Genomic DNA, 25,513 nt, shown 5'->3' with positions numbered 1-25,513 from the left:
TTGCTATCTTTTGTAGGGTTTGTACATGTTTGTGTATGTATGATCTAGAAATAACCTAGTTAAATGAAAGGGAAAAACAAAGATTCGCTGTAAATCAAGTAGAGTGATTTTAATCCTTAAAAGAAAAACAATGAGAAAAGGCCAGAAGCAGCACTTATCAAGCTTGGGAAGGAGGAAGAAATTTAATCCTCCACTCAGAAAAAAATTTTCATACCTACACTGTGGACAAGAAAAGTGTTGCTAAGAGACTTCATTTATTCTTATGTCGGGGTGATCTGGGCTTTGAAGATTTGGGGAAAACTACTGGTTGGGGTGAAAGACAGCAATAGAATTAATACTCTTTAGAAAACGCATATCATTGTGGCAGTTAACTATTCAGATATATATTAATATATAGTTAGGCATTCAGAGAAAAACGAGTAAAAATCTTGGCTTTACTTTCCTATCTTAAGTAGGTCTGCTTAAAAGCAGTAAAACTTAAGAGTAGCTCCTGAATTTGTTCTCTATTCCAAGGCAGTGAATGTACTTGCAACTGCAGCTCTAATTTTACTGGGCATGATAAATTCTTAGTCACCAATAATGGACTGTTGTCTGCCTAGCTGGTACAGAGGAAATGAACTTTTGTAACTTAAAAGAAACAGCAAGTCTGTTGGTTTCCTGTACACATGGAACAGCATTAGATTGACTTACCCTAGACAGTTAAGCAAAACCTTTAGGAAATCACTTCAGATAAAAATGTCAGTAGGTTGTTTAATAAGGCTAACACATGTTACAACCCCTCTCATGGACCTGTGTATATGTGGAAGTACATACACATGCACAATTCAAAAGGAATCTGAGCACATTCAGTAACTAATGTTTCTTTTAAAAACCTGGCTATGGCAAGCAATAAGCATTACCATGACAAAATAGAGCTTGGTATTTTAATTGCAAACAGGTTTATCAAAAAATTTAAATTAGGCCCTGGCCAGTTGGCTCAGTGGTCAAGTGTTGGCCCAGTGTGTAGATGTCTCGGGTTCAATATCCAGTCAGGGCACACAGGAGAAGCGACTGTCTGCTTATCTTCTCTATCCCCCCTTTTTTCCTTTCCCACAGACAAGGCTCAAATAGTTCTAGCAAGTTGCCCCACCACCGGTGCTGAGGATGGCTCCAGGGCCTTGCCTCAGGCGCTTAAGTAGCTCAGTTGCATAGCAACAGAGCAATGTCCAGATGGGCAGAGCATTGCTCCACAGAGGGCTTGCTGGGTGGATCCTGGTCCCGGGCACATACAGGAGTCTGTCTCTCTACCTCCTTACCTCCCACTTAATAAAAAGAAAAGTTTAAATTAGAAAAGTAAAACTATGAGCCTAATGAACAATGACTTATCTAAAAATATTGTGGACTTGGAGGTCTCTAAAAAATTTCTAAACATGATTATGGCAAATTTATTCTATAGAAAAGTTTTCTTGGGTAAAATTAACAGTTAAGATTAAATGTGGCCTGACCTGTGGTGGCACAGTTGATAAAGCATCAACCTGGAATGCTGAGATCACTGGTTTGAATTCCTGGGCTTGCCCCGTCAAGGCACATACAAGGATCAAGTACTAGTTGATGCTTCCTGTTCCTCCTGTACCCCCCCCCCCATCTTTCTCTCTCTCTTTCTAAAAATCAATAAATTTTTTTTATTCATTTCTTTTTAGAGAGAGAGAGAGGAGGGAGGAGCAGTAAGCATCAACTCCTATATGTGCCTTGACCAGGCAAGCCCAGGGTTTCAAACTGATGACCTCAGCCTTCCAGGTCAACACTACCACTGCACCACCACAGGTCAGGCAATAAATAAAATCTTTTTTTCTTTTTTCTTTTTTTTTTTTTTACAGAGACAGAGAGAGGGATAGACAGGGACGGAGAGATGAGAAGCATCAATCATTAGTTTTTCGTTGTGCATTGTGACACCTTAGTTGTTCATTGATTGCTTTCTCATATGTGCCTTGACCGCAGGCCTTCAGCAAACCGAGTAACTCCTTTCTCAAGCCAGCGACCTTGGGTCCAAGCTGGTGAGTTGGGTTTTTTTGCTCAAACCAGATGAGCCCGTACTCAAGCTGGCAACCTCAGGGTCTCGAACCTGGGTCCTCCACATCCCAGTCCGACGCTCTATCCACTGCGCTACCGCCTGTCAGGCAATAAATAAAATCTTTTTAAAAAAGGATTAAATGTGGTAGTTTAGGCAAATGTAGAAATGCAAATTCTTATCACCATCCATTTTTCCCATTGCCTGAAGAAATATGACTTGAATAGTATTCATTTAGATCCTCTCTTCCTACAGTTTATTTTTATTATTTTGATTCTAGAGAGAAAGGAAGAAGGGAGAGAAAGAGAGAGAGACATCAGTTTGTTGTTCCACCCATTTATGCATTTGTTGGTTAACTACCCTATGTGTCCTGGCTATGGATCAAACCTGTAACCTTGACATGTCTGGAAGATGCTCCAACCGAGTACCTGGCCAGGATCAGTTTTATTATTATTAGTAGTAGTAGTAGTAGTAGTGATTTTTATATATGAATAACTAGCTTGACTCCTTAATGATCACATGACTTCTATTATTCTATCATTTTTAACATAGTCATATTTGGAGACCTCTCAAAATGTAGAGCACAATCCACATCTAAAACTAGCTATGTGGGTTTTAACTACACATATACACAGGATTTTGTCACCTGTACTAGAGGAATCCATATTCTTTTTTTAAAGATTTTATTTATTCATTTTAGGGAGGAGAGAGAGAGAAAGAGAATGGGGAGGGGAGGAGCAGGAAGCATCAACTCCCATATCTGCCTTGACCAGGAAAGTCTAGGATTTTGAACTGGCGACCTCAGCATTCCAAGTCAATGCTTTATCCACTGCACCACCACGGGTCAGGCATGAATCCATATTCTTAATATGCACTATAAGACAATGCTCTCAGATCTAGGTTAGATCTCATATAGCCTTCATCCTGAAGATCAATTGACCTGTAGCCTTTTTACTCAGTTCTTAAGAACTTTGCATTTTTTATTGCTCCTTGTAATCATTCAGGAAATAATTAGGGCATCTAATGTTTATTTCTGGGAAAAACAACTGTTACATGATAATGAAAATTCAAATATTCAAATTGGCATCTCTAAATATAAAAGATGCTAAAACTAAAGTCTAACCATTAATGACTACTTGAGATCAGTTACAAGAAATATAGCCAAATTTATTATTTGCCTAAGCAATATGCAAAAGACATTGCTTCCTATACCAGGAACTTAGAGAAACTAACTCAGGATACATGTGACATATACAATGGAATGTTTAGCTTTAGGAAGAGAAACCTAAAGATGTAACAGCTATCGTTAAATACTTGAAGGTTGTCACATGGAAGGAATAACTTGTTCTGTGTTATGTCAAGGATAGAACCAAGCATAGGAAGAGGAAAATTAGAAAAATTCAAACTTTTAACTCGTTTTTCAGTTGAGAGTCGCCAACCATAAAACAGTCCCCCTACTAAACAGCTGTAACTGAGGTTGAACAAGATGACTTCTAATATTCCTCCCAGTTTTGAGTCAGCAAAAATTATGGCCACCTCCATATGCTATCCTCAAAGGTAAAAAGAACCATTGTAACAATGTTGTTTGGACTAAGGCTTAGCTCAGGAATCGGGAACCTATGGCTTGCAAGCCAAATGTGGCTCTTTTGATAGCTGCATTTGGCTCGCAAATTTTTAATAAAAAAATGTTGGCCCTGGCCGGTTGGCTCAGTGGTAGAGCGTCAGCCTGGCGTGCAGAAGTCCCGGGTTCGATTCCCGGCCAGGGCACACAGGAGAAGCGCCCATCTGCTTCTCCACCCCTCCCCCTCTCCTTCCTCTCTGTCTCTCTCTTCCCTCCCACAGCTGAGGCTCCATTGGAGCAAAGATGGCCCGGGCGCTGGGGATGGCTCTATGGCCTCTGCCTCAGGCGCTAGAGTGGCTCTGGTGGCAACAGAGCGCCGCCCAGGATGGGCAGAGCATCGCCACCTGGTGGGCGTGCCGGGTGGATCCTGGTCGGGCACATGCGGGAGTCTGTCTGACTGTCTCCCCGTTTCCAGCTTCAGAAAAATACAAAAAAAAAATGTTAAAAATATAAAACATTCTCATGTATTACAATCCATTCATTTCCTACTGCTCATGTTCATGGTTGCGGGTGGCTGGAGCCAATCACAGCTGTCCTCCGGGACAACACCAAATTTTTATTGGATAATGCATCAAGTACACAGGTCGTTGTATGGCTCTCATGGAATTACATTTTAAAATATGTGGCGATCATGGCTTTCTCAGACAAAAAGGTTCCCGACCCCTGGCCTAGCTGAACCTTCTATTTTTTCAAAAGTTAGCTTGAAGGATTCTAAAAATGGATTTGTAAGCAGTGTACATATACATATAGGAAAGGTTCAGTTAGTTTACACTTTATTTTCCGATTTTTAATAAATGACCCTTGGCCTGACCTGTGGTGACACAGTGGGTAAAGCATTGATCTGGAACACTGAGGTTGCCGATTTGAAAACTATGGGCTCGCCTGGTCAAGGCACATTTGGGAGTTGATACTTCCTGCTCCTGCCCCCCTTCTCTCTCTCTCCTCTCTAAAATGAATAAAATCTAAAAAAAGAAGAAGAAATTGCCAGGGCCAGTTGCTCAGTGGTTAGAGCATCGGCCCAGCGTGTGGACATACCTAGGTTCAATTGCAGGACAGGGCACACATGAGAAGTGACCATCTGCCTCTCTTTCCTTCCCTCTCCCCCTTCTCTCTCCCCCTCTCACAGCCAATGGCTCGACTGGTCCAAGCGTTATCCCCAGGCACCGAGGATAGGTCAGTTAATTCCAGCATCAGACCCACACAGTGGTTGAGAGGTGAATCCCTGTAGGGGTATATGAGGAAGTCTGTCTCTCTATCTCCCCTCCTCTCACTTTAAAAATACATGATAGCCTGGCCTGTGGTGATGCAGTGGATGAGGCACTGACCTGGGGTGCTGGGGTCACCAGTTTGAGACCCCGGGTTTGCCTGGTAGGGGCACAGGTGAGAGGCAACTACTGTGGGTTGATGCTTCCACTCCTATGCCCCTTTCTCTCTCCCCTCTATCTATAATCAATAATTTTTTTTAAATTCATGATAAGCACTTGTCATCTTATAAATAACTTTGAGCACACTTAAATTTTGGATATAGTGTTGCCCTTCCTTTGTGAAACTATGTAAACACAAAATATATATATGATCCTCACATTAAAAAATTCCAGAAATACTTGATCAGTGGTGACACAGTGGATAGCGCATCGACCTGAAACACTGATGACCCAGGTTCAAAACCCTGAGGTTGCTGATTTGAGCGTGGGATCATCGACATGACCCCATGGTCTCTACATTGAGCCCAAAGGTCACTGGCTTGGGTGGACCCCCCCCCCCCGCCCCTGTCAAGACACTTATGAGAAGCAATCAACGAATAACTAAATACCGCAACTAGTTGAGAAGTTGATGCTTCTCATCTCTCTCCCTTCCTATCTCTCTTGTCACTCTGTTTTTCTCTCTCTTGCTAAAAATAAAATAAAATTTCAGAAAAGTTTGGGCAGGTATTTAAGTATTAACAATTTAAACAATCTAATCAAAAAGGAAAACCAGATTAGCGTTTAAAGAAGAACACAAAATTACAAACTTAGTTTAATTACCTTTTTAATGTATGTTTTATTTTTTGATTCAGTTTCAATGGAAACAAGAAGTCTGTACTTCTCTTATGCTTAGAAGAGGCTAAGTTGCCAACCTATATTTTAAGAAAACTTTGACAAGAAAACAGATTACAAGGGACCTCTACCTAATAAAAGTGAAATATCATCAAATGTTGTATATTTGGAAATACTGTAGTTTCTTTAGATCAAATTTTGTTAGATATAATTACATATCAAAATTAGACCTCTTGAAGCACACCACCAAAAAGTTTCTCTTTCCATCACTGGAAAAAATAAAAAAACAGGTTTTAGACCCATCAAAACTTAACTTTAATAGTTGATTTGAGCTATTACTTAATAAGAAGCCTAATTATCAATAAAGTACTTAAGATTAAAACTTTATTAGCAATTCAGTAACATTTTGTTTAATACTGACCTCTAAAAGAAAAAGCAAAAATGTAATCTACAGTCATCAGGACTCAGTTTGGAAGTTGATAAAATGAGATCAATTCACTGAGTTATATTTCGAAGGAATAAAATAGAAATATCTAGTAGAATATAATCTTAGGCAGCACACAAATGAATATAGACAATTGTGAAAATAAGTATTAATTAAAAACGAACTTCAGAAAAACATGTATGTTAAAACATGGTTAATTTTGACAATAGATGTCAATGAGCAAAAAAGTGTGATGAGGAAGCAAGAATACAGTAATATTATACCCACCTCTTCAATTATACCCCAGTTATCTTGAAAAATATAATGATAGCTCTAAGAACTTTAGACACACTCTGGTTTATGGCATGGTTTGTCTTTCATGTTTTATTGATTTCCAGAGGGTAGTGTTTTATGATACCAAATCAAATGCATATTCTAAGGAAATTCTTCTCTCTTAACGTAGTCTATGAAATCTTCTTGCTTGAAACTCTCAGGACCATTTGCCTTTACATTTTTCTAAGAAGACAGATAATGATCAAATTTTTTAACATTGCATCTTTGGCCCCAGTTCTTAAAAAAATATAGGTGCAGTTTAATTAATACTGAATTATTTTTAAACCGTGAAAATCTAACTCTGCATTTTAAATCAAATAAAAGGAACAAAAATATGGCACCATTCCAAAAGTCTAATGCCAATAAAAATGGCAACAGTACAAAGATCTAAGCAAATCTCAAATACAGCGGGTTTGTTGTATACAACATGCAATGATTTCTGTTAAGAACAACTTACTGCATTATACTGAATACTAAGGTAAGTAACCATAATCATCTCATAAATCTCCCAATATTATAACTACTTGTTTTTGAAAAACCATATTTAACCCTCATTTTTTAAATTAAATGCCTATTCAGCAAAACTAAATGGAACAAATACATTTATGCAAATTTACATCCTAGAATACCAGAGTAAACAGGAAACATTAGTCAAGGGTGAATAAGAAAGTTCTATTCTTTTTCGTCATCTGTGTGATCAGGTGGCAAAGGACATACTCTGTGGAAAGAACAGAGAACTTCAATAGTATCAACTGTTTAAAAAAAAACAAAATAGTTACAAGCATATAAATCAGGAGTATTAATTAATGGTGCAGTGGGTCTGATCAAGTGACTGGAAATGAGGTCTGGCAGGGCAGTTCATTTGTCATCCCAATATGCCAAGGTTTCTGGTTCAATCCCCAGCCAGGGCTCATACAAGAATCAACCAATAAATGCATAAAAAAGTAGAACAATCCTCAATATATTCCAAATTATTTTGATAGTAATAGAGGTGTACGTCTTCCATATAAATAACTCATACAACATGGTTAATAAAATTATAAAAATAAAAAAAAATAAAAAAAATTAAAAAAAAATAGAACAAATCAATGTTCCTCTCTCTCTCTCTCCCCCTTCCTTTCTCTCTCAAGTCAATAAATTAAAAATGTTTTAAGTGACTTAAAATGAAAAAAAAAACCGTAAATAGACAAACACCTACAAATTCCAAGTGCTAGAGCAACAAACCTTTTCATTATTAAATTTGTTAATCTATAGAATCAGTGTTTCTATTTTAGAATACGTTGCCAATTTTATCAAAATGGAAATATTTCTATAGCATCTTCTTTCAACATGTTAAGTGGATAATAATAGTAGAATATAATTCCTCAGAAGAACTTTGTGATAAAAAGCAAAAAAATTAACAATCTACTTGAGCAGAGAAAATGGCCAATTGTCTTATTTGACTGTACACCCTTTTGAACCATATGAATGTATTACCAAAACAAACAAACAAAAAAACCCAAATAAACAAATCACAATTATTTAAACAGGCAAATGGTTAACTGTAACTTTTTAAAAATAATTTACACTGCCTGACCTGCGGTGGCGCAGTGGATAAAAGCATTGACCTGGAACACTGAGGTCACCGGTTCAAAACCCCGAGCTTTCCTGGTCAAGGCACATATGGGAGTTGATGCTTTCTGCTCCTCCCTCCCTTCTCTCTCTGTCTCTCTGTCTCTCTGTCTCCTCTCTCTAAAATGAATAAATAAAATCTAAAAGTAAATAAATAAATAAAAATTTACACTATCGTAAAGCCATTTGTATTCATTATATATATATTTTTTTATTTATTCATTTTAGAGAGGAGAGGGAAAGACAGAGAGAGAGAGAGAGAGGAGAGACAGAGAGAGAGAAGGGGGGAGGAGCTGGAAGCATCAACTCCCATATGTGCCTTGACCAGGCAAGCCCAGGGTTTCGAACCGGCGACCTCAGCATTTCCAGGTCAACGCTTTATCCACTGCGCCACCACAGGTCAGGCTATATTTTTTTTATTGTATTTTTCTGAAGTGAGAAGTGGAGAGACAGTCAGACTCGCGCATGCACCCAACCAGGATCCACCTCGCATGCCCACTAGGGGGCGATGCTCTGTCCATCTAGGGCGTTGTCCCGTTGCAACCAGAGCCATTCTAGCGCCTGACGTGGAGGCCATGGAGCCATCCTCAGCGCCCGGTCCAACTTTACTCCAATGGAGCCTTGGCTGCAGGAGGGGAAGAGAGAGATAGAAAAGAGAGGGGGAGGAGTAGAGAAACAGATGGGTACTTCTCCTGTGTGCCCTGACCAGGAATCAAACGTGGGACAGCCACACGACTGGCCGACGCTCTACACTTTTTGTAGAGAAAAAGTCAAATAAAAATGTAATCATAAATCAGAATTTTACGGCCCTGGCCGGTTGGCTCAGTGGTAGAGCGTCGGCCTGGCGTGCAGAAGTCCCGGGTTCGATTCCCGGCCAGGGCACACAGGAGAGGTGCCCATTTGCCTCTCCACCCCTGCCCCTCTCCTTCCTCTCTGTCTCTCTCCTCCCCTCCCGCAGCGAGGCTCCATTGGAGCAAAGATGGCCCGGGCGCTGGGATGGCTCCTTGGCCTCTGCCCCAGGCGCTAGAGTGGCTCTAGTCGCAACAGAGCGACGCCCCAGAGGGGCAGAGCATTGCCCCCTAGTGGGCAGAGCGTCGCCCCTGGTGGGCGTGCCGGGTGGATCCAGGTCGGGCGCATGCGGGAGTCTGTCTGACTGTCTCTCCCCGTTTCCAGCTTCAAAAAAATTCAGAATTTTATAGGTGATGCAAATTTGTAAGCTCTATCCTAAAATAATCAGTTTCAAATTGGATCCATAAGCTAAATGGTCATAGAGCTAATAGATAGTGAAAGAAGGAAGCTAAAACAAAGGCATTTTGATCTGGTATGAGATTACCATTGACTCACCTTTCTTTTTTTTTCTTTTCAGCATGAGAGAGACAGAGAGACATGAAGGGAGAGAGAGGAGAAGCAGCAACTCACACTTGAGGCGCTTCAGCTATTCATCAACTGCCTTCCCACATGTACCCTGAACCAGGGGCTCAGCTCAACCAGTAATCCCTTGCTCAAGCCAGTGACAATGGGGTCACATCTATGATCCTGTATTCAAGCTGGTGAGCCCCTGCTCAAGCTGGATGAGCCTGCACCCAAGCTGGCAACGACCTTGGGGCCTTGAACCTGGGTCCTCAGTGTCCCAGGTCAGCACTCCTTCCACTGCACTACCACCTGGTCAGGCACTTGCCTACTAAATTACCGAGAGGAATTCACTTTATTTTCCTGGAAATTAAATCCAGTTAACAAATGAACAGCCTTGACCAGGTTTCTTAGTTGGTTAAAGAATTACATGACATGCCGAGGTTGTGGGTTGATCTGTGGTCAGAGCACATACAAACATCAATAAATAAATATATAAATAAGTAGAACAACAAATTAATGTTTCTCTCTTTCTTCCTCCTTCTCTCTCTGAAATAAATAAAAAAGAAATTAAACCAAATGAACACTATCATGAACAAAAGTTCCTTTTCACAAGGACTTGATTTACTGCAGGTGTCATGGTTCAGTTAAGGTTTCAAATAACTAGTCTTTCTTTATTTTTTTTTTTTGAACAGAGACAGAGAGAAGGACAGATAGGGACAGAGAGACAGGAAGGGAGAGAGATGAGAAGCATCAATTCTTCGTTACAGCACTTTAGTTGTTCATTGATTGCTTTCTTATATGTGCCTTGGCCGAGGGGCTACAGCAGACCAAGTGACCCCTTGCTCAAGCCAGCGACCTTGGACTTCAAGCCAGCAACCTTTAGGCTCAAGCCAACAACTATGGGGTCATGTCAATGATCCCATGCTCAAGCCAGCAACCCCACACTCAAGCTGATGAGCCCATGCTCAAGCTGGATGAGCCCATGCTCAAACTGGCAACCTTGGGGTTTTGAACCTGGGTCCTCTATGTCCCAGTCCGACGCTCTAACCACTGTGCAACCGCTGGTCAGGCTAGCTAGTCTTTCTTCATTGTGACTCTCCCCCATGCAACTGATGGGGTTTACCCTGCCTTTTTCAGAAAATAAAGCCATAGGAGTTGTCATATTCCAGATTATGAACTAAGGAGTTAATAGCAGAAGTCCTTCTGATAAACCAATAGTTTATTATAGTTAGTCTCAGAAGCAATCAATGAACGAAAGTGATGCAACTAGGAGTTGATGCTTCTCATCTCTCTCCTTTCCCGTCTGTCTTCTCTCTCTCCCTCAAAAAAAATCTTTCATATCATTTAAAAAAAAAGTTACTAGTTACTCTATTGGTTTAGTATCAACAAAGAAGTAATTACAAATCTCCTAAACAAGGACCAATCTAAGAAAGGGGCTACAGGACTAATATAAACTTTATTATACCATAGATCAAACTTTTTTTTTTTTAACAGAGACAGAGTGAGAATCAGAGAGAGGGATAGATAGGGATAGACAGACAGGAACGGAGAGAGATGAGAAGCATCAATCATTAGTTTTTCGTTGCGCATTGTGACATCTTAGTTGTTCATTGATTGCTTTCTCATATGTGCCTTGACCGTGGGCCGTCAGCAGACCGAGTAACCCTTTGCTTAAGCCAGCGACCTTGGGTCCAAGCTGGTGAGCTTTGCTCAAACCAGATGAGCCCGCGCTCAAGCTGGCAACCTTGGGGTCTCGAGCCTGGGTCCTCCACGTCCCAGTCTGACGCTCTATCCACCGTGCCACCACCTGGTCAGGCTAGATCAAACTTCTTTATGAGAATACATGTGTGATCTTTCTCCAAATGATAGAATATAGGTCTCACTGCTATAACAATCAATGGTATAGCCATATTTGGCTATACTTGACAAATATTTTGTCTTGTTAATGGAAGTCACAAATAATTCAAAAGGATTGTAATATAATCTAGAGCTAATATTGTATTTTTTTTTTCCTGAAGCTGGAAACGGGGAGAGACAGTCAGACAGATTCCCGCATGCGCCTGACCGGGATCCACCCGGCATGCCCACCAGGGGTGACGCTCTGCCCACCAGGGGGCGATGCTCTGCCCCTCCAGGCCATCGCTCTGTTGACCAGAGCCACTCTAGCGCCTGGGGCAGAGGCCACAGAGCCATCCCCAGCGCCCGGGGCCATCTTTGCTCTAATGGAGCCTCGGCAGCGGGAGGGGAAGAGAGAGACAGAGAGGAAGGAGAGGGGGAGGGGTGGAGAAGCAGATGGGCGCTTCTCCTGTGTGCCCTGGCCGGGAATCGAACCCGGGACTTCTGCACGCCAGGCCAACGCTCTACCACCGAGCCAACCGGCCAAGGCCTCTAGAGCTAATATTAACTATTAGCTTGTTCATATTAGAATAAGAAAGAGCAAAGAAGAATGGTACTAGACAATGAGAGGGAACTAGAAGAGACATATAAAATCATTAAAGCAAGTCTATTAAAAGGCTTGATCTGCCCTGTACAGGTAGATATTCAGTTAGACCATTGTCCTAATATATCAAGGTTGTGGGTTTGATCTCTGGTCAGGGGACATACAAGAATCAATTAATAAATGCATAAATAAGGGGAACAACAAATTTTTGTTTCCTTTCCTCTCTCTGAAAAAAAAATCGATAAAAAATTTTTCAAAAAGGCTCTATCCAAAAATGTATATCCCTTTGGTTGATTTTTTTAAAAACCAAAAATAATAATAGTGATATAGCAACAAAGTCTAAAATCTAGTTACTGCTCCAGAGTTTGACATTCCTTTTAATTTTCTCATAAGATAGTAAGCACTCTGTAACCATTTACTAAATGACCTTATGAAAAGTATTGAATTCTTAAAATTGTATATGCATAAACATCACTTTATATGTCAAATACTTTGTTTTAAATGCTCTTCCAGCCATTTATTTATATTTAGGTTGTGCTCATTGAAAACCAGTTCCAAACACAATATACAATCCAAAACAGATATACAGTGTTCAGATATGAAGCAAAAGAGAGTGTTCATTCATATATTATACATAGATCTCATATAGCTTGAGATCTGTTGGATTTTGTTTCTGTGTAGGTTTTAAAGATGGCAAATATTGAGGAGTAGTTAGAAGAGGGTATGGGGGATATATGGTGATGGAAGGAGACTTGACTTGGGGTGGTGAACATATAATACAATATATAGATGTTGCATTATCGAATTGTACACCTGAAACCAATATAATTTTAAAAACCAACGTTGCCCCAACAAATTCAATTTAGAAATATGAATAAAAGATGGAAAATATTGGTTTAAGACTTAAGAGTACTATGGCCATGCTGAATATTGTACTCTAAGCATTGGTTTGTAAACATGTGAACGAGAGCTTTCATGGAGTGTCTATTTTTATAAAGGCTTTTGTATATCAAAGCAGTTGTAAAAGCTTTAATTTCTAGAACCAAGTACACTTAGGTTTAGGACCTGGTTCCAATAATCTACAAACATTGACTGATAGAGTAAGTTATTTCCAATGTAGTTATTCTGATTCATAAAGTTTTTAAAAATATATATATATTTAAAGAAAGAGCACAATCAAGTTTTGAATTTAATGGAAGCAAGTTTCCAATTTTCACTTCCCAAATACCTAATATAAATTATTTTAGTTTCCTCTTAATTTTAAGTTTTGTCAAATATACCTTCAAAACAGATAAATTTTTAAGTTGTAAAACTTATTTAACATATGCAGAAATAAAAAGCAGTATCTTAAGAGTGATTGATGTCATTGCACTACTAATCTTTGGAATCAACTCAAGTGATCCAAGTTAGCTAAATGAATCTGACACTCCTACTGGATGGGAATGTGTGGTAGGAAATACCTGTTATTTGACTTTTAGTATATATGCAAGAATTACTCATCATTGGGTTTGTAGTAAATCCCAATCCATCATTGCCCCAGTACAAGTAAATTACTAAAGTCAAATACAATTTCAAATACAAAGCCCCAGAGGGAAGAGTTAAGTTCCCAAGAAAATAGTGAAAACTTAGGACAGCTGAAATACACGGAGGATTTATAGTAACACCTGGTGGTTCCTTCCAATGCACATATAAATGGAATCACAGAAGCTTTTTTATTATCTAATCATTTTACTCCCTTCTAGATTTAATGAAGCAGAGTAAAAACCGACTCTATTCCACAGCTCATCCTTTTTCTCTAGATTCAGGTGAAATTATTCTTATTTTCAAGGTAAAGTTTTAAGTGTCCATACTTAAAATTTTTAAGCTTCCTTTAATCACATCATTAATTTTTCTCTTCGTTCTTGCCCATGAAACTCCAGCAGATTTAATATTGGCATTCGTTACATAGTCAAACCTTCAGATGTCCCCCCCCAGATGTTCTTTAAACCAATCCAATGTGAAATTCTCAACATTTTCTGCATTGATAGATTTGTAATTAGAATTGATGAAACCTTGTTTTTTCCTTGCCACACAACTTCAAGATGCCATATGGATTGGGCTGCAGAGTATGGTTTGGTGAACTGTAGGTACTCCTTGGCCTTAGTCTCTTAAAGGTAGAGATGTAGAAGGGTGAACAAGATCACAAGAAGACTGGCTGTTAGCTGCAGAGCACATTTGGACGTTGTGGTTTCAAGAGGTTCTGGCGTGCTGCTCAAAGGAACAAATGGATACACCTGCATGGGTAGAAGCAGTGCCAGAAGCAGCAGCCCCAGACTGAGCCTGGCCACTACTATCTCCTTGCCCATGTTGATCACTGTACCTTGGATCCAGCCCACCACTTGGTACACTGGAGGATCTTGGGCTTCTGCATGGTGCAGGGGAGGGGTCTTAAGTCAGGAGGCATCATAATGGCAGTGATGTGACATGACCCACCCACTTGCATTCACCACTGTCTACACCTCCCCAACCAAATAATTTCTTTTCAAAACAAAATTTTTGAAAGTTGTTTAGAGAGCCTGGATCCTACCACTTATACATCTATATTGAAGAAGGTCTCCGGGCCTGACCTATGGTGGCGCAGTGGATAAAGCATTGACCTAGAAATGCTGAGGTCGCCGGTTCGAAACCCTGGGTTTGCCTGGTCAAGGCACATATGGGAGTTGATGCTTCCAGCTCCTCCCCCCCTTCTCTCTCTGTCTCTCCCTCTCCTCTCGAAAATGAATAAATAAATAAAAATAAAATAAAATAAAAAAGGTTTCCATTGTCTTTTTTTCCAAACAGCATTATTTTTTTCCCTCATTTTTTTTTTTTTATAGAGACAGAGAGAGTCAGAGAGAGGGATAGATAGGGACAGAAAGACAGGAACGGAGAGAGATGAGAAGCATCAATCATTAGTTTTTCGTTGCGCACTGTGACACCTTAGTTGTTCATTGATTGCTTTCTCATATGTGCCTTGACCGTGGGCCTTCAGCAGACCGAGTAACCCCTTGCTCAAGCCAGAGACCTTGGGTCCACGCTTGTGAGCTTTTGCTCTAACCAGATGAGCCCGCACTCAAACTGGCGACCTCGGGGTCTCGAACCTGGGTCTTTCCGCATCCCAGTCTGACGCTCTATCCACTGTACCACCACCTGGTCAGGCCCCTCATTTTTTTTTTTTTTTGACAGAGAGTCAGAGAGAGAGACACACACAGGGACAGACAGACAGGAAGGGAGAGAGATGAGAAGCATCAATTCTTTGTTGTGGCACCTTAGTTGTTCATTGATTGCTTTCTCCTATGTGCTTTGACTGGGGGGCTAGAGCAGAGCAAGTGACCCCTTGCTCAAGCCAGCAACCTTGGGCTTCAAGCCAGCAACCTTTGGGCTCAAGCCAACAACTATGGGGTCATGTCAATGATCCCACATCCAAGCCAGCGACCCGCACTCAAGCTGGTGAGCCCATGCTCAAACTGGATGAGCCCACATTCAAGCTGGCGAACTCAGGGTTTTGAACCTGGGTCCTCTGTGTCCCAGTCAGACGCTCTATCCACTGTGCACTGCCTGGTCAGGCTCCCCTTCATTCTTAAAATTATGTTTATTGTTAAAAATTGGGAGTACTTTTTTGTTTTGTTTTCTTTTGGTATTTTTCTGAAGCTGGAAACGGGGAGGCAGTCAGACAGACTCCCGCATGCGCCTGACCGGGATCCGCCCAGCATGCCCACCAGGGGGCGATGCTCTGCCCATCTGGGGCATCGCTCTGCCACAGTCAGAGCCATTCTAGTACCTGAGGCAGAGGCCACAGAGCCATCCTCAGCGCCTGGGCAAACTTTGCTCCAATGGAGCCTTGGCTGCGGGAGGGGAAGAGAGAGACAGAGAGGAAGGCACGGCGGAGGGGTGGAGAAGCAGATGGGCGCTTCTCCTGTGTGCCCTGGCCGGGAATCGAACATGGGACTCCTGCACGCCAGGCCGACGCTCCACCACTTAGCCAACCTGCCAGGGCCTGGGAGCACTTTTGAGACAACCTCACCCTCTGGACAAACAACCAACACGATGAAGCAGAAGGTGACTGAAGAGCTTTCAGATACTTGGCCCTTCCATCACCCACAACCCCCATCATCATGATTCTTCCTTGCCACAGTCAGTAGTAATAGAGCTAATAGATTACAGTAGTAATCTATCTGTACTGGCAGCACAGCTACTCAGATCCACTCCCTTGGCCCCTGGGAAGTAGTTTCAGATAAATCTTAATGGGCATTGCTAGATTGATGGTTGCTTTGAATCTACAGGAGCTTTCTTTTCAAATTGTGCAGACAAATACATTCTGAATGAGGCATTTTACTATTCCTCTTGATAGTTGTGAAACCAGGCGAAAGCAATGGGGAAGTTTAGAAAGGAGAATTAGCCAAAACAGGCTACAATATTTAAATGGTGCTTTTTTTTTTTTTTTTTGGTATAGTGTTTTCTTAATAAGCAATGTACATCCTGTACATACAAAAATGAATTCATCCTACCTTCCTTTAGCAAATGAAAAACTGTTAAGGGAAGCTGATACAGAGAACACGCGCTCCTTTCCATCAGCTTTATGTTAACATGAGGTTTCAGTAGTGCCTTGTTTTGCTTCTTTGAATTATGATTGCACAAACCTTTTATTTTTTTATTTATTGATTGATTTTTAGAGAGAGGGGAAGGGGGAGAGACAGAAACATAGATTTGTTGTTCCACGAATTTATGCATTCATTGGTTTCTTCTTGTATGTGCCCTGACTAGGGACTGAACCTGCAACCTTGGTGTATCAGGATAACATGCCAATCAACTGAGCTACTAGGCAAGGTTTTTCTTTTTTTAAATATATATTAGAGTATCTGAGCCAAACCGATAACATATGCCAGGGAACAAGATCTAAAATGCTTCCCACAAACATTCTTTTATTTTAAATGAAATGCATCTAAAGTTTTGTTATCTGTAACTTTCTTTGGGAAGGTTGTGATTGTTTAAGAAACATGTACTTATTTTTTTTGTAACTCTTTGGCTATTCTGTGTATCCTGACAACACCATGTGTGTCAGTCCATGTCAATCAAGATGATTACTGAAATGCCAGACTTCTAAATTAAATGTTTTGGAATGCAATGGGTAAATAATTGCTGCTTTGAGGGATTTTAAAAAGAAACAAAAAAAAGAAAGAAAATTGGCAGCCCTTAGTAAGTATGAGGAGAGGTTTTGTCCAGAGATGATCTTTACTGATATTTGGTATATTTTCATTTAATATTATTATTTGGTATATTTTATACAAATAATTGGTATAAATATATTTGTATAAAAGTATTTGGTGCTTTTGCATCCAGAATTTTTTTTCTTAAAAAACACTTATGAGCATTGCCCTCACATTAAAAGCTTAAAAAACATGAGTTATCTTCTTAAAAAGTTTGCACACTGAATTCTGTAGATGTGCAGTTTTATCTCCACTTTGTTTTTGAAGTACTCTTTTGTACTTGTAGAGAAGTTGTAAAGAAAATACACCATGGAGTTAGTTTTGGTTGTTTTTAAATGATGAGGTTTTCTATACTTTCCAACTTTTCTCCATTGGTTATATATTTCTTCTGGAGGTTAAACTAATAGTTTTTAAAGAGGTGGGGTTATGGAATTCAAACTAATCAACATGGAAATTGCTTTTTGATAAAGACTATAGAAAATAGCGAAAATTAAAAGACTAAAAAAAGTTAGTTCATGGTTAATAACATAGCACTTGTCTTGATGGGAAATAAACCTCTTTAAGTGATTGGAATGAGTAAAAATACTCTTCATTGATATTTGAAATATGCAAGTGACTTTTTTTTTAATTTTTTAATTTATTCATTTTAGAGAAGAGAGAGAGAGAGAGAGAGAAGGGGGGAGGAGCAGGAAGCATCAACTCCCATATGTGCCTTGACCAGGCAAGCCCAGGGTTTCGAACCGGCAACCTCAGCATTCCAGGTCGATGCTTTATCCACTGCGCCACCACAGGTCAGGCTGCAAGTGACTTTTAATGAGAGATTAGCACAAGTTTTGAAAACCTTTTGGGCCTGACCTGTGGTGGCGCAGTGGTTAAAGCATCGACTTGGAAATGCTGAGGTCGCCGGTTCAAAACCCTGGGCTTGCCTGGTCAAGGCACATATGGGAGTTGATGCTTCCAGCTCCTCCCTCCTTCTCTCTCTCTGTCTCTCCCTCGCCTCTCTAAAATGAATAAATTAAAAAAAAAAAAAAGAAAACCTTTTGGGTTGTATTTTATCTTTTCAAGGAGAAACTTTAAAGTTCCTGAATATCCTGTTGTCTTTTATTTCCAACAGTATAAAGATTTTCTTATATTCAACAATATAAATATTTTCTTATATTCTAGAATATAAAAACTTACTTTCTCTTTCCTTTTCCTAAGCCACTGCTTCCTGCCTCTTCAGGAATCCAATTCTCTTTTTCAGAATCTTTAGAGGACTGTCTGAAGAATTCTCCAATTCCTTTTTGCCATTTGGGAGTTGGGCGCACACAAACTGGATTCCCTCTTGCATACTTATTTTCAGCTATAAAATATAAATATATGGAACTAAATAAGAACAAGAATACAATAGCCATGCCTTAAAGGGAAACTTAGTATTTTAACATAAAATCTAAAGGCCATTCAATAGTCTTACATCCATTTTAAAGAACTGAAAATGTGACAAAATAAAGCTGCGTTCAGTCAATAGTACATTATACAGTATTACAGTATAACACTTTATTATAGTTATCCTTTAGCCTAGAAAAACAGTATAACAGAATTTTTACAACTGAAAATATTTTTCATATTTTGTCTACAAATTGTTATTCGAATAGCCTTATATATCGTCAAAATAAAGTTTGGCACACTTTTTTCTAATATAAAGTAGCACCATGTAGTATAAACTGCCAACTTTTTACTTAAGGTTATTTAGTTAAAGCACATATAGAAGGCTAAAAAAGTAGTGTACAGCAGATAACATTTCCACATAAATAGGTTCCATTTTTCAAAGCATTTGGCTCCTTTTTAGTTCAAACAGTAAATCCAATTCCTGATTATTTTAAAACAGTAATTTAAAGGAAATTTTGAGGGAAATTCCTGCCCTTTTTATAAAGTAGTGATTAGAATACCAACAGGATTAAGTTACCATATATATCTTTTGCTTTAAACATATTTGTCACAAAAACTAGCTGTTAAAAAGACTGATAAAAGTACTTCAATATATATACTGTGTGAAGTTATACTGCTTGTACTTTTTATTTTATTTTTTAAAATGTGTATTTTATTGATTTTAGAGAGGGGAAAGGAGAGAGCAGGAAAGAGACAGGAACATCTGTTTCTGTGTGTGCCCTGACCAGGGATCAAACTGGCAACCTCTGTGCTTTGGGACAATGCTCTAACCAACCATGCTATCCAGCCAGGGCAATATTGCTGGTACTTTATAAAAAGTACAAATGGCCTTTACCAAATAGTGATCCTGCCCTGACCAGGTAGCTCAGTTCGTTATAGTGTCCTCCAGATACACTAAGGTTGTGAGGATCATACATATTTTGTACTTACAGTTTCACAAAGGAAGGGTAATACTACATCCAAAATTTAAAAGTGTGCTCAAAGAGTTACTTACGGGATGACAAGTGCTTATCATTAAAAAAAAAATTTTATTATTGATTTTAGAGGGGAGAGAAAGAGAGAAAAAGGGGCATAGGAGTGGAAACATCAACCTGCAGTAGTTGCCTCTCACCTGTGCCCCTACCAGGCAAGCCTGGGGGCTCAAACCAGTGACCCCAGTACTCCAGGTCAATGCCCCATCCACTGCGTCACCACAGGATAAGCTGTCATTTTTTCTTAAAGTAAGGGGAGGGGAGATAGACTCCTGTATGCCCCAACAGCAATCCACATGGCAACCCTGTCAGGGGCTAATGCTCGAATCAGCCAAGCTCTCCTCAGTGCCCAGGGCTGATGCTCAAACCAATTGAGCCACTGGCTGCAAGGGAGGAAAAGAAAGAAGGGGGAGAGGGAAGGGAAGCAGATGGTTCCTTCTCATGTGTGCCCTGAATGGTGATTGAACCAAGGATGTCCGCATGCTGGGCTGACACCCTATCCACTAAACCAACCGGCCAGGTCCAATATCCGGGTCCAGGATATTGCCCTGGCGGGATAGCTCCATTGTTTAGAGCGTTGTCCTTATACAAACCAAGGTTGTTGTTTGATCCTAGTCTGGGCATGTATGGGAATCAACCAATAGATGTTTGTCTCTCTAAAATCAATAAATAAGTTTTAAAAAATAAAGTAAAATAAGAATATTATCAATTTCATATAGTTGATTATTGGTGAGAAAGAGATCTGTAAAATGCCTAAATAGGTGCATTTCTCCAATACAAGTTCATTAAGAGCCTATTCAATTTTGTTTCAACAGTGGGGCAGGCAATGTGCTCCTAATTAGAATTTTATCTAGTGATACAGGATATAAGATATTCTCAATAAATTCATATATTTTCAAAACTTTTGACCTATTTCTTTTTATCTATATATATTGCTTACAAAAATTAGAGGAGGCCCTGGCCGGTTGGCTCAGTGGTAGAGCGTCAGACTGGCATGCAGGAGTCCTGGGTTCGATTCCCGGCCAGGACATACAGGAGAAGCTCCCATCTGCTTTTCCACCCCTCCCCCTCTCCTTCCTTTCTGTCTCTATCTTCCTCTCCCGCAGCCAGGGCTCCATTGGAGCAAAGTTGGCCCGGCCGCTGGGGGTGGCTCTATGGCCTCTGCCTCAGGCGCTAGAATGGCTCTGGTTGCAACAGAGCAATGCCCCAGATGGGCAGAGCATTGCCCCCTGGTGGGCATGCCGGGTGGATCCCGGTTGGGCGCATGTGGGAGTCTGTCTGCCTCCCCGTTTCCAACTTCAGAAAAATACACACAAAAAAAATTAGAAGATATTTCAAAATGAATATGAAACAATAAAAAAAAAGCATTTGACTTTTTATTAAACAAGAACATCAGAAAAGCAAATGACGGCCCTGGCCGGTTGGCTCAGTGGTAGAGCGTCGGCCTGGCGTGCAGGAGCCCCGGGTTCTATTCCCGGCCAGGGCACACAGGAGAAGCGCCCATCTGCTTCTCCACCCCTCCCCCTCTCCTTCCTCTCTGTCTCTCTCTTCCCCTCCTGCAGCCGAGGCTCCATTGGAGCAAAGATGGCCCGGGCACTGAGGACGGCTCTGTGGCCTCTGCCTCAGGTGCTAGAATGGCTCTGGATGCAACAGAGCGACGCCCTAGAGGAGCAGAGCATCGCCCCCTGGTGGGCATGCCGGGTGGATCCCGGTCGGGCGCATGCGGGAGTCTGTCTGACTGCCTCCCCATTTCCAGCTTCGGAAAAATGAAAAAAAAAAAAAAAGAAAGAAAAAGAAAAGCAAATGACAAGTCAAAAGAAAGTTTGATGATGCAAATGAGATGCAAAACCAACTTATTTCATTGGTGAAAATGCACCATACAAAAGGCTGAAAGTACTGGACTATCTACACATTCCTTGATACCCTAATTTGTGTGAGCAATGTATTTTTTCTCATGAAATGTTTAGAAAAGGAGGAAGTTTTGAGTTAACATGAAAAACACATGAAGTACTTAATAGTGCTTCCTTGTATGTTCTTAACTAGACCTTGTGAATTAATCTTTCTTACTGCTCAATTTTCCTACTGAAAGGAATGAGGCACCAGATGGCATTGTATTTTCTCAACTTATCCTCACAAAGGAGCAGTGTGAAGCTATTTTCCTGGCCAGGTTTTCATTACTATGACCCAAAAGCAGTATATCAGGAGTTGCAAAGTTGGAAAACACACAGAACGCCACTCAAAAACTTTTTTGTGTATGACAGAGACAGAGAGAGGGACAAGTAGGGACAGACAGACAGGAAGGGAGAGAGATGAGAAGAATCAATTATTTGTGGCACCTTAGTTGTTCATTGATTGCTTTCTCATATGTGCCTTGATCTGGGGGCTACGCCAGAGTGAGCGATCCCTTGCTCAAGCCAGCGACTCTGCAATCAAGCTGGTGAGCCCATGCTCAAGCCAGATGAGCCCACGTTCAAGCTGGTGACCTCGGGGTCTTGAACCTGGGTCCTCTGTGTCCCAGTCCAACTGCACTACCACGTGGTCAGGCCCCACTCAAAATTTTTAAAGGGAAAAAAACATGCAAAAATTAAAACAAAACTTTTACACTAACAAGACAATGAGGCCCTGGCATGTTAGTTCAGTTGGTTAAGAGCGTCATCGCAAAAAATCAAGGTTGTGGATTTGATCCCTGGTCAGAGCACACACAGGAAGCAATAAAAAAAATGTACGACTGAGTAGAACAACAAATGCTTCCCTTTCCCTTCTCCTCTCTCTCCCTCTCTAAATCAATAAAAATTAAGTCCTGGCCAAATAGCTCAGTTGGTTAGTGTCATCCTGGAGCATAGAGATTGCCCATTTGATTCCCTGATCAAGGCACATACAGGGGCATCTGGATGTTCCTGTCTTTCTCTCTCTCCCTCTCTCTCTCCCCTCCCCCCTCCAAAAAAGTCAACTATCCTAATTCTTAATCTAGTAAAGGGATGCTCACATAATCTCTTGCAAGAAAAATCTACTTGTCAACATTAAAAATAAAAACCGGTGGCACAGTGGATACAGCGTTGGACTGGAATGCAGAGGACCCAGGTTCGAAACCCCAAGGTCGCTGGCTTGAGCTCGGGGTTGCTGGCTTGCCTGTGATATCATAGACATGACCCCATGGTTACTGGCTTGAGCACAAAGTTGCTGGCTTGAGCCCAAGGTCGCTGGCTTGAGCAAGGGGTCACTCGCTCTGCTGTAGCCCCCCAGTCAAGGCACATGAGAAAGTAATCAATGAACAACTAAGGAGCCGCAATGAAGAATTGATGCTTCTCATCTCTCTCCCTTCCTGTCTGTCTGTCCCTATCTGTCCCTCTCTCTGACTCTGTAAAAGCAAAATAAAACAAAACAAAACCAAACCACTATCCTGCCCTGGCCGGTTGGCTCAGCGGTAGAGCGTCGGCCTAGCGTGCGGAGGACCCAGGTTCGATTCCCGGCCAGGGCACATAGGAGAAGTGCCCATTTGCTTCTCCACCCCTCCGCCGTGCTTTCCTCTCCGTCTCTCTCTTCCCCTCCCGCAGCCAAGGCTCCACTGGAGCAAAGATGGCCTGGGCGCTGGGGATGGCTCTGTGGCCTCTGCCTCAGGCGCTAGAGTGGCTCTGGTGGCAACATGGCGATGCCCAGGATGGGCAGAGCATCGCCCCATGGTGGGCGTGCCGGGTGGATCCCAGTTGGGCGCATGTGGGAGTCTGTCTGACTGTCTCTCCCTGTTTCCAGCTTCAGAAAAATGAAAAAATAAATAAATAAATAAAAATAAAATAAAATAAAATAAAATAAAATAAAAAAAAACCCGCTATCCTTAGCTGGATAGCTCAGTTGGTTAGCATCAGCCTGAAGTACAAAGGTTGTGGGTTCAATCCTGGTCAGGGCACATACAGGAATGGATAGATGTTCCTGTCTTGCTTTCTCTCTCCCTTCCTCACCGGCTAAAATTAATAAACACAATTAAAAAAAATAAAAATAGAAACGTTAAGCCACAACAAATAGGTTTGAAGATAAATTGTGTTTTCCCCTAACACTGAGGCTCAACATTCTTTTCACATGTGACCCTACCTATACACCTGCTTGCCAAGAGGCCAAGGTCCCCTCATTATAATGCAAGGAAGAAATTTGGGCATGAGGATCTCAGGAAAATAAATTACACGACGGGTCACAGGGGCTTGCAGGTCAGGAGAAATGTGCCAAGGGGAGAATTGTGGAGCCAGGCCCGATCCTCTTTTGAAAGGGTTCCTCCACGAGCGTGCAGGGACGTTTTTTTTTACCTTTCCTCGACGAAGGCGACATGGAATTAGTGGCAGAGGTAGAGGAACCAAGCACCTTCCTGGGGGCTCGAGAAGCCACCACTGCGGAGAGAGGCAAAGGAGGGAGTTCAGAAGGGGACAGTAAGGTTTCGACACCACGTCTCGGAGCCACGTTCTCACCACAGCTCCCCACCCAAGCTCTTGGAGAGCCCCACGATCCAGAACAGCAGGATAACCCTTCCCTGCCCTCTCCGCTTCTTCTTCCAGTTTAAGGGGTTGGGCCGCTGCTTCCGGACGGGCTGGACCAGTTTGCTCACAGAGCTGTGGGCTCCCCTCCACCCGCGGGCCCCTTCCGCCCGCAGCGGGGGCTGTTCAGAGCTCCCCCAGCCTTCCACTACCACACTCAACTGCCTCACCTTTTCTGTAAGTGCCTGGAACACTGTCTGCTTTAGTCCGCACCATGTTCAACGCCAGGAAAGGAGAGTAGCCAACGGATTTCCCAGCGAAGGGTGTTTCCCTAGACAGGTCCCCGAAAATGAATCTCCCGCCAGTTTATACTGGTTTTTTTCCCGCGCGCTCCACGGACTCTCCCCATTGGCTCCGCGCCCTTTCCCCATTGGTTCCGCGCCGTCCCCCACAACCAATTGCCAATGTCCAGTGATGACAGCAGCGGGCCTTGGTGCAGTACTGACCAGTCCATCAATTCGCAGAAGATTGTGATTCGTACCCTCCCCAGGTGGGCGGTGCCGGCGTGGTTTCCTGGGGTGCCCGGTGTGTGGGAACTAGGGAAATGGGCCTGCTCAGAAAAGAGAGAATTCTACCATTTGTTCAAAAGTTACCTCAGGGTTAAATCTATAGTGATTGACTCTTAGAAGTGAAATTAAGCGGACTTTTTCATGCAAATCAAAATAAAAAGAACTTTCCTTTAATACCGCCGGAACTCTATCCTTGGCGTCCCTAACTAAAACAATTCTAAGGAATGGGAGAAAAGGAAGCGAATACATTTTATATATGGGGCTTTTTTTTTTTTTTTTAACGTTTTTAAAATGGTGTGAAACGAAGGTTAAAAACCAGGTGAATTGTATATACAAAATCACATACCATAAAATAAACAAGTTAATAAAACGTCTTCTCAAGACATATATAGTCTCAAAATTGTTTTAAAAATATGTCAAATGTACTAAGGGCACATCTCTGGCAGACAGTAAGGATAGCTCTAAAATAGGAACTCATAACTATTCTCTATCCCTATGCCTATCTTCTAATTACTCACAAAACCCCCGGGGAGGGATTTTCACTCTGAATACCATGCATAAAACATCAGAAGAGCTTGCCTTGGGATTTTGTTAAATGCTCATTTGAAAAGTAACCCTGAAAGTGTAAGCGCGGCATTGATTTTCTACAATAAATTATGTTTTAGCTTTTGAAACTTTTTTAGTATTTTAACAGAATCAACAACTACTTTGTGCTTTAAAATGAAAGACAACAGCTTAAAATAGCGTTATAATAGCAGGAAATGTATTATAGCTAGTAGCTTTGTATAAACCTTGGAGTCTAAGATTACAGCCAAATTCCTATTAGAAAAATCAACAAACCCCAGGGTATATTCCTTTGTTATTTGTCATCATGCTCCTCTCAATACACAGTGGTTCTTCAATACACATTATTTTCTTTTTAGTTAAAGTGGCTTCTGCAAAAACCTAAATTACTTAATTTGAACTCATATGCAGATCCCTGCAGAAATTAGAAC

General features: G+C 41.3%; 2 protein-coding genes across 3 annotated transcripts in view; both read right to left on the bottom strand.

Moving 5' to 3' along the window:
* The window catches only part of CSNK1G1 (casein kinase 1 gamma 1), a 505,634-nt gene that overhangs the window by 216,679 nt on the left and 263,442 nt on the right, over positions 1 to 25,513 (bottom strand). The gene's annotated exons all lie outside the window — the stretch shown is intronic.
* Positions 5,680 to 24,328, bottom strand: PCLAF (PCNA clamp associated factor). The gene is made up of 4 exons (XM_066344170.1): positions 24,180 to 24,328; positions 23,785 to 23,865; positions 18,270 to 18,432; positions 5,680 to 7,179 (listed from the first exon to the last, which is right to left on the bottom strand). The coding sequence occupies exons 1-4, from the start codon at positions 24,223 to 24,225 to the stop codon at positions 7,134 to 7,136; spliced, it is 336 nt and encodes a 111-aa protein (XP_066200267.1). The 5' UTR covers positions 24,226 to 24,328; the 3' UTR covers positions 5,680 to 7,133.

This window comes from Saccopteryx leptura, chromosome 6 (assembly GCF_036850995.1).
Source record: "Saccopteryx leptura isolate mSacLep1 chromosome 6, mSacLep1_pri_phased_curated, whole genome shotgun sequence".
Classification (NCBI taxonomy): Eukaryota; Metazoa; Chordata; class Mammalia; order Chiroptera; family Emballonuridae; genus Saccopteryx; species Saccopteryx leptura.
This window is presented reverse-complemented; position numbering and strand designations above follow the sequence as displayed.

Excerpts from the sequence above, each read along its gene's own strand:
- PCLAF (XM_066344170.1), bottom strand. The coding sequence starts at position 24,225 with ATGGTGCGGACTAAAGCAGACAGTGTTCCAGGCACTTACAGAAAAG. Across the intron at positions 23,866-24,179 it reads TCCAGGCACTTACAGAAAAG|TGGTGGCTTCTCGAGCCCCC; the intron begins GTGAGGCAGTTG and ends CTCTCTCCGCAG. Across the intron at positions 18,433-23,784 it reads GTCGCCTTCGTCGAGGAAAG|CTGAAAATAAGTATGCAAGA; the intron begins GTAAAAAAAAAC and ends TATATTTTATAG.